Genomic DNA, 15511 nt, shown 5'->3' on the forward strand with positions numbered 1-15511 from the left:
ATGATTCCAGACATAATTTCAGTGTGACAGAGAGGGCAGGGCTCCTCTTCCCAAGTTCAGTGCTACTGGTTCCTGACTGTACACTTCAGACCTGTAAGACCCCGCAATGTCTGGTGACCATGTTCAGGAGCACACTGTGAAGGGGTGTTAGTGTACCCCGCAATGTCTGGTGACATGTTTAGGAGCACACTGTGAAGGGGTGTTAGTGTACCCCGCAATGTCTGGTGGCCATGTTCAGGAGCACACTGTGAAGGGGTGTTAGTGTACCCCGCAATGTCTGGTGACATGTTCAGGAGCACACTGTGAAGGGGTGTTAGTGTACCCCGCAATGTCTGGTGACCATGTTCAGGAGCACACTGTGAAGGGGTGTTAGTGTACCCCGCAATGTCTGGTGACATGTTCAGGAGCACACTGTGAAGGGGTGTTAGTGTACCCCGCAATGTCTGGTGGCCATGTTCAGCAGCACACTCTTAAAAGGTGCTCATATATTTAACCCAGCCTCCTAACATGAATCCTAAGGGTACGCATGATGCTTCAGCCATGCCGAGTTACTACAGTGTGTGACGTTAATGTATGACCACATTTTATGAATGAGAAAAAAGAAGTCATACCTCAGGAAACTTCTGTACTTTACAAAACTTTACTCCATTCCTCAACCTAAAGGAAAAAAAATAAACCTAGTAAATCTACAAAACATTTATTACATTCAAGTGGACCACAAAAATCTTGCAGAAAATGTCAAGAAATAAAGTTATCAGAGTAGCATATCCCGAGTTATGTACATATTTACACACTAAATACTCTAACAATAAAATGCCCCTTATCATAAAAAATAACTTATACCAAGATAGTAATAAAGAGCTAAAAATCACTGTGCAATGCTTTGACTTGCCTAGCACGCACAGACCTCAGGTTCCATCAGAGACTAGCTATGTGGCATGCTCGCCTAGCACGCACAGACCTCAGGTTCCATCCACAGCACTACACAGGTCATGCGGGGGAGCGCATGCCTATAGTTTCAGTACTTGCGAGGTAGAGCAGGAAAATCAGACACTCTGGGTCAGCCTGCGGCTTCATTAAGAAGCTTGAAGGCAGCCTGGGATACATGAGCTCCTGTTTTTAAAAGCACAGCACGGAAGTGGGACACTGTCTACACTTTTATAACATGCAGATACTGCACAGTGCAAACTCCAGCTCTTCGAGATCAGTAGTTCAGGGCCATATAGTTATTCTTTTTATCTTGTTTTAGAGACAAAGTCTCACATTTATAATCCTCCTATCTCAGTGCCAAAATACCAGCATTTACCACACACCTGGCTTGAAAACCTTTATTATCCATTTTCATTTCAGGTGTTTTGAGACAGGTTCTCTCTATATAGCCCTAGCATTCCTGTAACTCACTCTGTAGACCAGGCTGGCCTCAAACTGACAGAGATCCACCTGCCTCTGCTTCCTAAGAGCTGGGATTAAAGGCGTGCATTACCACATCAGGCCCATGACATAATACATAAATATCACACTTACGATTAGAAACCTTTACTCTTAAATATTGGAGAAAATTTTGAGCCAAAGATTATAATAATTAACCAATATCAATGACCACTTGTCCGATCTGCACTGGGGATCTGGGGCGAACACTGGTTCTTCCCCTCACTGCTGTTACCTCTAGCTGGCGCGTCTGGCTTCATGGGGAGATACCTTCCTAGACTCAGCTTCTTTTCAGCTGTAAAACTAGGCACAGCCCTTTCTGCGTGGTGAGAGAGGGATCGATCCGTTCGTGGTTGCATGACTGGCTAGCAATGCTGTTCTCCAACAGCTGCAGGCTGACATCCGCTGTGGCTGCAGCAGCTTCTCCGTCTGTGAAGACTCTAGCTGGAGGGGCTGGAGAGGTGCTCAGCAGTTAAGAGCATGTGCTGCTCTTGCAGGAGACGGGGGTTCAGTTCCCAGCACCCACATTCCAATTTCAGGGTTATAGTGCCCCCCTGTAACCTCCATGGGCACTGGGCACATACTTGCTGCACATACGCACATGCAGGCATAGTAGTCATACACATAAAATAAAAATTAAAAATAAAGATTCCAGCTTTTCTTAGGAGTTCCTTTTTTCTATTTATAGAGATTCAGAAAATTTTTCCAATTCTCTCTACACCAAAAATACTTGTCTTTCTTTATCAAACTTCTACTCACATTTTCTGACATCATCAAGAGGTGTTTACTTTGTTTTCTGTAGTTGTTAACTTCTGGCTGGCCTAGAACACACTACCTAGACCAAGCTGGTAGGTCCTTGTGTTGGAATCAAAAGGTGAGTACCACCACACCCAGTCCAAGAAAGGGTTTTTAAAAGTCAAAATTATTACGAGACAGAAAAGGAAGCTGGTAGCAGATATGAATAAAATGAGACTTAGTCATCCTGTTGTTCTGCCCCATAATAGCAAACCTTCTTGCATGACACCAGTTACCATGGCAATTCAAAAGAGTCACTTTGTTTTATAATATAGTTAATGCAAACTCACAAACTTAACTTCATTCATCAAATCCATACATTTAATAGCATCTTACATCAGACTATTTAAAGATTTACCTTAAACGTATTTTATTAAAATAACCAGTCTCTTATTTTTGGAGGAAGGCTTTCTGGCCTAGAATTTTCTAGACATAGCATCAAGTATAACTCCAATGTGCCCAGTTCAGATAACCAAGAAAAATACAAAATACAAAGCCAAAAGCAATGTTACTTACTTTTTGCATTTTTCACAACTGTACATATTGTCACCTGCAAACAGAGCAGACCTAGTCACTATCTAACTGCAGCAAACTCCTCTCAGTTCCCAGATGTGCCCAACGTGGACTTCATAGCACAGCGACAGTGAGCTCGCTATGCTCATTTCCCTACCATTACCACCCTCCCTCTCCTCTCAGTCTGACACACTAACTCAGGAAACAGTCTCTGCTTTTATTCACTGAACAGAATTTACTGGTAGTCTGTGCTATGCCCAGACTGACATCTGCTGTATATGTGATATGTCCAAGCATGATGCTCAACACACAAGAAAAATGGAGGACCTTCAGAGAAGCTGAAGATGTAAAAACAACTCAAGACACATCTGACATCCCTTGTCTTCATAAGTTCTCCCTTCTCTGAACCACAAAACTTCAAAGTCTGTCATTCATTTGTATTAGAGAAATGTATATAAATTCTCATTGCATCTCCACTGCTGTGGAAGGTCGCCCATGCACATACAAGGAAGTCCTGCTGAAGCTGCCCAAAACCTCAGCCTTAGCTTCCCTACAAAACCAGCCACAAACGTGATTACAGTTCTTACCTTTAAGTTCATCTCTGGCGAAGAAGGCAGCAAGACAATCTTGCAAGGTTACTACTGGACCCCAAAACCAGCTAGGGACACATGAGACAACAAACCTGAAACATCATTGAAGAAGAAAAAGGAAGTGTTCTGCTAGTACAGCAGAAGCAGCAGCCAACAATCAGTCAAGGCAAAGAAAACAAATACACACCTCTTGACATACTCCATGAAGAAAGCTATCCAGCCCTGTGGCGCGTACGCTTCACCACACGAGCCTGCTTTGACTATGGTGGGGTGGCTGGAGGAGTGCAGCTTGGCCAGGTCTTCCTTGCCAGGAATCGGCAAGGACAGATCCTGAAAGGTCTCGAGGGTTACAGACACCTGCAAGTGTTTGGTTTTAATGGATGGAAAGAACCCAGCACAATTATTTATAAGATTAGATTTCTTCCAAAGATGAAAACAAGTTATTATAATAAGCAAATATAAACAACAAGCATATTGCTTCTAGAATGCTACAGACAGAAAAGAGCTTGGCTTGCTTTGTACCAGGTGCTGTTTCAAATGTAATCTTCATATAAGCCACTGGTATTTCTATCTATGGATCATAGATGTCACAGTGTTAAAAAAAGCACAGCAAATCCAGCCACCTGGCTACTGAAGACTGGCACGCAGATTCTTTGAGCGTGGGGAAGGGGGACATGCAGGCCTGGGTTTTATTATATGCTTTATGACCCATGAGGTTCTCAAATGCTGTCAAGTCATTCTCTTGCCTCAGCCTCCCAAATACAGAAACTGCAGGTTGAAAATAGTCTTAAATGTTGTTTAAAAGAGGGTGAAGAGAAAACCAGCCCTGCCATGGACCAGCATTAACAGCAGGGATGAACCATGGGAGATACACGGCTTCAGGCGACCATGGAGTGTAATACACACACTTAGATGACTACAATGCCTTTGGAGACAGGCTCTCACTACATGACAGTCACATACAGTCCATCCTTAGCTGCAGCACTACCCACACACGGCAAGTAAAAACACCTGGGTAATACACTGTCTATGTAAGATGGCCCTTCTCAACACCTTCCATTTGACTTAACATTCCGACACAAGGGACTGGAGAGATGGCTCAGAGGTTAAGAGCATTGCCTGCTCTTCCAAAGGTCCTGAGTTCAATTCCCGGCAACCACATGGTGGCTCACAACCATCTGTAAAGAGGTCTGGTGCCCTCTTCCGGCCTGCAGGCATACACATGGACAGAATATTGTATACATAATAAATAAATAAAATAAATATTTTTTAAAAAAAAACATTCCGACACAATAACGGAAACCTTATTTCTCTTGCTTCTGAGACAGTATTTCATTCATCAACCATACACACCCTGCACTGAAGTGAGAACGAAGAATTTCCAAAGAGCAGGTGTTAGTCAAACCCTCACAATAATTTTAATTTATGTTTCAGGCACGAACGTCTGTCAGTTTTTTTTCTTGTGTTTGTGAATCTGGAATTATCTTTATTATTGAAGCACCTATGTCTTTACAAGCTGCCTACAAAACCAAATGTAAGACACACTTATTGCCTTTCCTTGTGAACACAACCGTTTCCAGACACACCTAATTTCATCAGCCTTCAGAGAACAAGCACTGTTAAACTACCTTGTTGCCAAGCAATTTCTCACCTTTCTATGCAACCAAAAGAGACCGAGAGCTAAGGTCCTTTCCAAAGGACTTGTCTCATCCCTCCCATCTATGACTGACACACACCAGACATGTATGCATGGTCTGCAATGGCAATTTAACTCTTTGACTTCTTCAGATTCTTAAAGCCATTGGACGGGAATATGCTGTGTGCTACGGTTCCCTCCTACTCACCCTGTCGCACGTCAGACACTGTACTGAACTAATGATTGTTCCATCGAATATGTCAGAAATGACACTTCTGTATTTCTTATGCTGCTTTTTTCTCTTTGGAGATGCAGACTGAGCTAGAATTAAAAGAACATAAAAAGAACTATTAGTTCCTTGAATATTTTTCTCTAAAATATTTTTGCATTGTCTTGGATTTTGTTTTTTGAGACAGGATCTTATGTAGTATAGATTGGCCTCAAATTCCCTATGACACTACGACCGACCCTGAATCCTGGATCCCTGGCTTCCACTGCCTGACACAGGGTTGGAGAGTGCTGCCACGGCCGCTGCCACACCCGCTGCCACGCCTAGCTTCCTCAAGAATCTCTTCCTTTCTAAGGGTTATTTATTTATGAATGTGTATACTATGTCACTGTGTATGTACATGCGGGTGCCCATGGAAGCCAGAAGAGGACACTGGATTCCCTGAGCTGGAGTCAGAAGCAGTTGACAGCTACCCGAATTAACTGTTGGGTCCTGAACCCTATATACAATCTCAGCCACTGGGCCCTCCAGCATTTTTAGAATCTTTTAACAGTAGAAGTTACTCAGCCTGCAAGATGCTCAGCAGGTAGAAATGCGTCCTGTATGGCCTCAGACCTGAGTTTGACCCTCAAGACCCACATGATCTAAGGAGAAAATGAACAAGATGTCCTCTGACCTCTAAAGTATGCTGTGGTACGTGCATAGACACACACGCACACAAACACACATAAAGAAAAATTTTAATTACTATACTAAAGAAAAATTGAAAATGCCATCCAAGAGCATTACTTTAGGGCTGGAGAGATGGCTCACTGTGCTCTTCCAGAGGACCAGCACCTACATAAGGCATCTACTTGCAATTTTAGCACCAGGGGATCCTATATCCGCTTCCAGCTTCCATAAGTATCCAAACACATATAGCATGTATACACAGAAAAACACATATTCATGAATAATAGTAAAAATACATTTTTTAAAAAATCACTACTTAAAGAAGCCAATCAAAAATCAAATAAGGCTTAAGCTGTCTTTAAAGTATTTATGATTCTTGGTCACATAAAATGTAAATAGGGGAATATGAAAACAATCTGAAATTAGTTAATAATAAACAGCATAATAGTTTACTCATTTGTTCCATATGCAAAATAAGGAGTTAGCCCCCATCACTGGGATATCTATGCTCAAGTCAGAGGAAGGAGACGAAGATGGGAGAGCCAGGGTAAAATGTAAGGATGAAACAGGAGGGCCTAGCCTGAACAGCATCCCTTCAGAACAGTCCCAACTGTACTTGCTTGTTTTGCATTGGGGCTCATATGAAAAAAGGATTCTGTTAGTGAGGTCAGTTATACACATTCTTCCGGATACAGGTTCTTTTTCAGCCTACAAATATCTCTTTCTAATCTTATGCTGCCCTTTTTAAAAAATCTTAACAAGGTCCTTTGCCAAGACTTTTTAGTTCTTTCATAGATGGTGGCTTTGTTGTTTTTTTTTTTAAATATTTATTTCTTATGTATACAATATTCTGTGTGGATGTCTGCAGGCCAGAAGAGGGCACCAGATCTCATTACAGATGGTTGTGCGCCACCATGTGGTTGCTGGGAATTGAACTCAGGTCCTTTGGAAGAGCAGGCAATGCTCTTAACCGCTGAGCCATCTCCCCAGCCCTAGATGGTGGTTTTTGTTTTGTATGTGGGGGCAGAGTAGATGCAGGTGAAGTATGGAGATCAGAAGACAACTCAGGGAAGTCAGTTCTACCCTTTATTGTGGGTTCTGTGAATCAAACTGCGGTTGCCATGCTTATACAGCGAGACTGTGATCCACTGGCCCACCTCGCTGGCCCGTGTTTTCATGTCTGTAAGAATGTCTCTAAGGGCTGGAGAGATAGCTCAGTGGTTAAGAGCATTGCCTGCTCTTCCAAAGGTCCTGAGTTCAATTCCCAGCAACCACATGGTGGCTCACAACCATCTGTAATGAGGTCTGGTGCCCTCTTCTGGCCTGCAGGCATACAGACAGACAGAACATTGTATATATAATAAATATTTAAAAAAAAAAAAAAGAATGTCTCTAAGACCTTCAACTATGTTTTTTTTGTTCGCTTGTTTGTTTGTTCGGGTTTTCGTTATGTAGCCCTGAGTGCTCTAGACTCCCCTATTTAGATCATGCTGTCCTCGGATTCGAATCCACGGAGATCAACCTTCCTCCGAGTGCTGGGACTAAAGGCATGCACTACCACATGGGGCCCTCTCTTAGTTTTATAGTTTAACACTTTATAATGCTAACATTCTGATATAAAGCAGGTGGCAGTGCAGAATGGTACAGACACTCAGGAAGACGGGCAGCTAAGTATAGCACTGAGTATAAAATGAACATAAAACCCAGGAAATACAATACTCAGACCTTATCTCTAACAAACAAAAACTTAAGGATCATATAAAAACTATACACAAGTATCTACAGTGGTATTGTTCATAATTACCAAAAGTTGTAAACAATTCAAAAATCCCTTGATGAGGAATAAACAGAGGTTTGGGGTTACAATTGAAACGCGACTTGGTAGGGAAAAAATATTCAGATATGAAATAATGCAGTCAATTCTTAAATACATTATGCTACATTTTTTTTAAGGCTATTTCCTAAGCCTACCTACTGTGTAGTATCATTTACAGGGCATTCTGGGAAAGGGGACAACAGGAGTGGCAGGCGTCAGGGGTCCATCGGCCTTGGGGGAGGGCGATAACCTGATTAGAAATTGTAGGACAGAATGGGTTAAAAGGCACAGAAAAGGTGACTTAAGAGGGCTGGGAAGGCTCAGCAGTTACGCGCACTTGATGCTCTTCCAGGGGACCCAGGCTTGGTTCCCAGCACTCAGATAATGGCTCGCAACCGTGCGTTTCAGCGTCAGGTGAGCAGATGCCCTCCTCTCACCTCCGTGCCCAGGGACACACGTGGTGCACATGCACACATGCAGGAAAAGACTTATGCACATACAATATTAAAATGCACTATTAAACTTTAAGAGAAAGGTTTAATGCAGAGAACCACAGATAAAAAATTCTAATGGTGGTTGTGTAATTCTATCAACTTTAAGAGATCACATATTTCTTATTCCTCTACCAACATCGGAATCAGCAGTTTAAACTGAGGAACTGGAGTGAGGGAATTCTCTTACCTTTTTTGTGTGGAGGTGTCAGTCCCGGCCACAGGTTGCCTGACTTAGGTGGGCTTGCTGATAAACGTGTATTAACGCTTTCGTTGGATGGAAGACTCTGTGATGTGGACAGGTCATTCAAATGGACGTCAGTGATATATTCTGTAATATTTAAATTTTTATTATTACCTTCAATTAAAATTATAAATAAAACTATTAAGCAGTTTTATTCCATGTGGGCAATAATGCTAACTAATGGAAAGACTCCTTAATTTGATATACTGAAGACAGTCTATGTTAACAAATGCCAAGTGAAATACTAACAAAGTGTTTGCTAAGCAAAGTAACAGTGATTTTCCCACCTAGGTATTCAATTAACGTCTAACACAGTACTGCTATAGTCAATCAGCAGCAAGTAGTGTGATACAAAACCAAAGACAATCATACTTCCCAAATTTAGTAAAATTTCTAAAAATCTACCCACAAGTTACAAAAGGAATCATTTGTTTTCTTAACACAGGTCTCATGTAGCTCGGGCTGGCTACTCTACAAAGCCAGGGATGAGGTCATATTCCACCTGACCCTTCACCTTTACCTCACAAAAGCTGGGACTAAAGGCATGTACTGTCATGTCTGCTTCCTAAGTCTTTGTAAGACGTTTCTTCAAATTTTGTGTGCCTGTGTCTCTGTGTGAATACATACATTTGAGTGTAAATGCCACTGGATGCCAGGAGAGCTGGAGATACAGACAACTGTGAGTCACCCATCTTGGTAGCTCCACCCACGTTGTTTTTATTTATTTATTTTTTTCACTGTGCTGGGAAAGTAACCCAAGACCTCAAAAAATGCTAAGCAAATGTTCCACCACTGACCCATGCTCCCTCAGCCCAAGGATTGTTTTAAGTGAGAGAAAAGACTATTGTCCCAAATAAACTCAGTAATAAAAACCAAACAAAAAACTTAGGCATTGGGAGCTGGAGAAGTGGCTCAGTGAATACAAGTGCTTACTGCTCTTACAGAGGACAGAGGTTCGGTTCCCAGCACCTACATGGCAGCTCACAACTGCCTGTAAGTTCAGTTCCAAGAGATCATATGCCCAGTTCTGGCCTCTGTGGGATCCTGCACACATGTGGTGCAAACACATATACACATAAACAATCTTTTTAAAAAGAAATTCAGGTGTAAGTTAATCACATTTATTTTTACAGTAATGAAAATGAGGCCTAACTCTCAGGACACTATCTCTTTGGAAATTAACTATAGGAGGCACCAAGCAAGGAGATCTTGCCGCTGCTACTCTGACAGTGTGTTGCTAGAGTCTTAGTGCCTAGCATATCTATCTCCCAACACAAGGAACTGTGTTGAATGACTGTGCAAACAGAGAGGCAGAGGGAAAGCTGTCAATGAAGATATCAACCACGGGCTGGAGAGAGGCTCAGCAGTAAGAGCACTTGCTGCTCTTGCAGAGAATCCAGGTTCAGTTCCCAGAATCCAAATGGCGGTAACTTAAAACCATCCATCACTCCAGTCCCAGGGAATCTGACAACCTCTTCTGGCTTCACTGCACACCAGGCATACATGTAGTACACGTGCATACATGTAGCCAAAACACTCATTCACAAAAAATATAAATTTAATGATAATAATAATAATAATAAAACACGTCAACTATGACTAAAGAAGACAGCAAAATGTTAGTGGTGAAAGCCTTGTTCTGGACTTCCTAAAGAGAAGCAGAAAGGCTTCAGAGGGTAGTGAGCGTTTCTGTTCAGGTCCTGTGCACTACACAATCTTGGTCATAGTTTTCCCCCCAGGATCTAAAACATAAAATGGTCAGACCTACTTTAGTGCATTATCTAGTTACTGTGTTAAGAACAAACCTACACACCAGCAATAAAGGAGCAGTCTGTCCCTGAATTATGCTTCCCTTTGGCTTTTGAGAGGAAGTCTGGTTATAAGAACTGACATTGAGGCATTTACTGACTGGAGAACTTCTACCCACAGCGAGTCTGTAAAGATTCTAAGCACTCCTGGGGTTTCCCAGCTAGAAGGCACAAGGCAGTATTCCTACGCTAAGGAAACGCTGTTCAAGAAAGACCTTCAGTGCACTCCGATACTTGGAACTGCTTACTAGTCCTCTCCAGCTGCTACAGAGATGAACTTTGTGTTACTTCTTCACCACTGAGTCATCTGATTTCCTAATCATCTAAGTTTACAGAATTTAGATTAGCCAATGCCACATCAAGGTATAAAGAGATAAATATGGTATATAAAGCAACTAAACTACTTTCCTTCAGTTGGGTATTTGCCCTTTCTCAAAGGAACACTGTCCAATATCATGATATAATATATCCTAACAAAGTTCATGTACATATTGGCTATATCTACAGTGATAACTATTGGAATGCAATAACATGCATGATTAGAAAATTTGGGTTGGGCACTGGAGAGATGGCTCAGCAGTTAAGAGCAGTGGCTGCCTTTCAGAGTCCTGAATTCAATTCCCAGCAACCACATGGTGGCTCACAACCATCTGTAGCAGGATCTGATGCCCTTATCTGGCAAGAAAGGAAAAGAAAAATTGAGTTTTTCTTTTTTGCCAGGATGGCAACAGAAATAAAAGAGATAATTCCAAGGGGACTAATTTTTTAGATTACTGTGTGACCATATAAAGGAATTCTGATGAGCCCTTGCTTTTAAAAAAAAATGAATTCCTAAGTAAATGATCCACAAAATTATCTTACTTTTAGTTTCATAATTTTATGATTTCAACACTTAAAATGGACAGCATTAAACTTCAAGTCTATTAGCTAAAGATCCCCAAAGTAAGGCATGATAGCACTCCCCTTTAGTCTCAGCATTCAAGAGGTAGGTGGATGTGTTTAAGGATAACCTGGACTACACAGTAAGTCCCATGCCAGCCAGGGGTACACGCTGAGATCCTGCCTAAAAATAAACAAACGAGTTGTTTCAAAAGTGACAGTTAGGTAAGCACTCTCCCCCTGCTCAGGAAATACTATTATCTCACAATCTGATTATTAACTTGTCACCTGAAGCTCTGCCATGTATCTGCACTTTGACAGTCTCCTGGCTGTTCAGGTCAACTGCGTCACATACGGTGTCTCTATCTTTATCCAGTTCTACTTCAGACTCTGTTTTATTGATCTTGTTGCACATCTTCTCTTTCTGCCAGTCCTTGGCCATCTCCAGGTCGTCGGCATCCTGGATGAGCATGGTGGTCTCACTGCTGTCCTCAGCGAAGCCTTTGGAGCCGTTCTCATTCTCCGCTTTCTCACTGCTGCTGCAAGATTCGCAGGACTGAAAGTCCACGTCCGACTGGCTCTTCTCCTCCTCCACTGCTTCCTCAGAAGTCAGTGTTTGAGGGTCTTCCTCTATCTCCATGACCTGCTCCTTCAACTCCTCATGAAGCAGATCCATTAAACAGCGAAGGAATTCCTGGGCATCCTGCAGATCAACAACAACCACATTATGAGTATAGAGCAAACGCTTGTGAAGCCTACGACAGGAACAACACGGGTAGAACTGTACATCCGTAGCCCTCGCTCAGCAGAGCTGCAACACGCTGAATTCTAAAAGCAAGGCAAACAAAGCAATGCTTTGGGAAGAAACTGGATGAAACAGAAAATAAGGATTTTCCTCAGCTGATAACTGGAATTCAGAAATACATCCTAAAATAAATATTATGAGGAAGTAGAAAGAGACAAGATCTCCTGAGTAAACCGGGAGCATGGGGACATTGGGAGAGGGCTGATGGGGAGGAGAGAAGCAGGGAGGGGAGCAGAGAAAAATGTAGAGCTCAATAAAAAAAATCAATAAAAAAATTAATAAAAATAATAAATATTATGTAAGTTGGTTTAAGTTAGAGCTTTTCCCATCCATGGATTGTGTCTTAAAGAAAAATTCTTTATCGGGCAGTAGTGGATAATCCCAGTACTTGGGAGGCAGAGGCAGGTGGATCTCTGTGAGCTCAAGACTAGCCTGGTCTATAGAGTGAGTTCCAGGGTAGCCAGGGCTACACAGAGAAAACCTGTCTCAAAAAACTGGAAAAGAAAAGAGAAAAAAAATTCTTGATGAATCCCAAGAACATGTTGATAATATAGATTCCTGAGCTGCGAGGATGGCTCAATCAAGCATGACCATTCGCTATACGTGCACCACACACACACACACACACATAAATAATGTTAAATAAAACAAGTTCCTGGCCCACTACCCGCAGCACTAGATTATAATCTCCAGAGATTCGGAAATTTATATGGGAAAAGTTAGTAGAAAAAAAGTAATAGTTTGAGAAAAGAGGAATGTGTAAGGACCAGCTATAAATTCTCAAGGTACTAAAGAAACTACAATAACTGGAGCTGCCCTATGACAGCAGGAAAGGACACAGAGTTAGAAGGTGCAACACAGTGGTGAAACACATGCCTGGCATCCAACAGGCCCTGCAGCCATTCACTGGATCCACAGAAATGCAAAAACACACAGCCAGATGTGGTGTGGCACCTCTGCAGCCCCAGCTCACGAGTAGAGAAGAGGAGGAACCCAAGGTCATCTTCTGCTAAACAGAAAGGCCAAGACCAGCCAGGGCTATAGAAGACCCTGTCACTAAAGCCCCAACTCTACAGACACAAGGGAGCAATGCTCAGAAAGGTAAATGGAGAAATAACAAAGGAAAATAACATTTTCTACTTTTAAAGATTATTAAAGTGGAGGCTCAGCAGTTAAGAGCACTTGTTCTTGCAGAGGACCCGGGTTCAGTTCCCAGCACCCACAGGATGAGGCTCATGGGCCCTTGTAACTTCAATCTCAGGAGATCTGGTGCCGTCTTCTGGCCTCTGTCGGCACCAGGCACACATAGTGAACATGCGTACATACACACAGGCAAAACATTCATACAAATAAAATAAACCTTAAAAAGAGTAGGCTCTTTAAAGGAATAACTAACCTGCTGAGAATAGCCTCGGAAAGTTGGGTTTACAGTTTTAATTCCCTGGAACAGATTAGCAGGCACAACAGATCCCGGCCTTAAAAAGAAACAGTTTTAAATAGAGATTTTTGTAGGTTTCTTTTCATTTTTTTATAATTTTATTACTCTCACAGTGCACACTATTTTTTTAAAAACACAACTTCTAAACAGTGCTAAAAGAAAATTAACATAGTACATCAAATAATCACCAATATTACCACTATGCGTAGACACAGGACACAGGCAGCGGGCGAGGCCTACTCTGCCTGTCGTGCCCACAGTCCGGGGAGGCTTTGCATCTCAGCGAGAGGAACTGCAGCTCATGGATCAGCAGCTGACACTGATGGCCACAGCGCCTCATCTGCATTTCAGTTTCAAATCTAACCCCTGACCTAAGTCAAACCGCATTCCCACACTTTCTCAGCCCCCCAAACAGATCTGCACTCTTTCCATATTTATATATTGATTTTTAAAGATAATTATAGTAAGTACATACCTGCTCTTGTGCCACAATTCTGTCATTAGCTTGAGATAACTTTTACAAATTGCTGGCTTCTTATCTGTTCTAACCAGTCCTCCACAATCAAGAAAGAACTGCGTCAAAGGTGGGCTAGTTTAAGAGAGAGGAAAATATTAGAGTGGAATCAAAGCTGAATTCTCACAGCCTCTACCTGTCTGGCGGTCAGCCCTTGGCATTCATAAGCCAAACCACTCACGTGTGGAATCACCAAGTCAGAGGCCCAATTCCTCTACTAAAAGCCTTGCCTGGTTGCTGGTTAGGAGTCTCCACTGGGGTCGCCATCATAGATTCCTGGGAGTTTCCCCTGCAGTGGGTTTCCACCTCGTCCCCAAAATGCCCAATGCCAAGCATTTCTCTCAGTGCTCCTACTCCATCCTCCTTCTCCCCCACATGATCCCTCTGTTCCCAGCCCCACCTGCCCCATCCACCCATGAACTCTATTTTCCCTTCCCAGGGAGACCCTTCCCCGCATGTCACTCAGCCTCTCTGAGTCTGTGGATTGTAGCATGGCTATCCTTTACTCTATGGCCAATGTCCAATGACGAGTGAGCACACACCATGTTTGTCTTTCTCATGTGTTATTGTTAACTCTGACTGGGTTACCTCAGTCAGGATGATTTCTTCCAGTTCTATCCATTTGCCTGCAAATTTTATGTTATGTTTTCCAACAGCTGAGCAATACTCCATTGTGTAAATGTGCCACATTTTCTTTATCCATTCCTCCGTTGAGGAATACCTAGGTTGTTTGCAAGTTCTGGCTATTATAACTAAAGCCACAATGAACATGGTTGAGCAAGTGTCCTTGTGCTTGGCTGACCGCATCTTTTGACTATATGCCCAAGACTGGTATAGCTGGTCTTGAGGTAAATCGGTTCCCACTTTTCTGAGAAACTGCTATATTGATTTCCACAGTGGCTGTACAAGATTGCACTCCCATCAGGAGTGTTCCCTTTGCTCCACATCCTCCCCAGCATGAGCTGTCATTTGTGTTTTTGATCTTAGCCATTCTGACAAACATTCAGATGGAATTTCAGAATCATTTTGATTTGTATTTCCCTGACATCTAAGGATGTTGAACATTTTTTAAGTGTTTCTTAGCCATTTGAGATTCCTTTGCTGAGAATTCTGTTTAAATCTGTAACCCATTTTTAATTGGATTATTTGAGGTTTTTGATTATTTAGTTTCCTGAGTTCATTATATATTTTGGAAATCAGCCCTCTGTCTGGATGTGGGTTTGGTAAAAATCTTTTTCCATTCTGTAGGCTGCCATTTTGTCCTTTTGATGGTTTCCTTTGCCTTACAGAAGCTTTTCAGTTTCAAGGGGTTTGATTTACTAATTGTTGATCTTAGTGCCTATAAGATTGGTGTTCTTTTCAGGAAGTTGTCTCCTTTGCCAATGTGTTCAGTCCCTCACTTTCTCTTCTGTCAGGTTCACTGTATCTGGTTGTATATTGAGGTCTCTGATCTACTTGGACTTGAGTTTTGTGCAGGGTGGTAATTATCTATTTGCATTCTGTTACAAGCAGACATCCAGTTAGACCAGCACCATTTGTTGAAGATGCCATCTTTTATCCGTTGTATATTTCTGGCTTCTTTATTAAAAATCAGGTGTCCCTAGGTATATGGATTTACATCTGGGTCTTTGATTTAATTCCATGATCAACGTA

General features: G+C 42.1%; 1 protein-coding gene across 2 annotated transcripts in view; it reads right to left on the reverse strand.

Moving 5' to 3' along the window:
• Positions 1–15511, reverse strand: part of Usp33 (ubiquitin specific peptidase 33) — a 49439-nt gene that overhangs the window by 14314 nt on the left and 19614 nt on the right. Inside the window, exons 8-16 of one of the 2 annotated variants that reach the window (XM_041648555.1) lie at positions 13820–13933; positions 13303–13381; positions 11390–11804; positions 8361–8501; positions 5171–5283; positions 3514–3683; positions 3324–3394; positions 2740–2773; positions 612–657 (exon numbers count right to left, since the gene is read on the reverse strand). In XM_041648555.1, the coding sequence (XP_041504489.1) occupies positions 612–657; positions 2740–2773; positions 3324–3394; positions 3514–3683; positions 5171–5283; positions 8361–8501; positions 11390–11804; positions 13303–13381; positions 13820–13933 (1183 nt within the window). Of the gene's footprint in view, positions 1–611; positions 658–2739; positions 2774–3323; positions 3419–3513; positions 3684–5170; positions 5284–8360; positions 8502–11389; positions 11805–13302; positions 13382–13819; positions 13934–15511 lie in introns of both variants that reach the window. The other variant, XM_041648546.1, reaches the window with a different exon arrangement.

Source organism: Microtus oregoni, unplaced genomic scaffold (assembly GCF_018167655.1).
Source record: "Microtus oregoni isolate MIOR12 unplaced genomic scaffold, Mior012 000000F_ref0000247, whole genome shotgun sequence".
Classification (NCBI taxonomy): Eukaryota; Metazoa; Chordata; class Mammalia; order Rodentia; family Cricetidae; genus Microtus; species Microtus oregoni.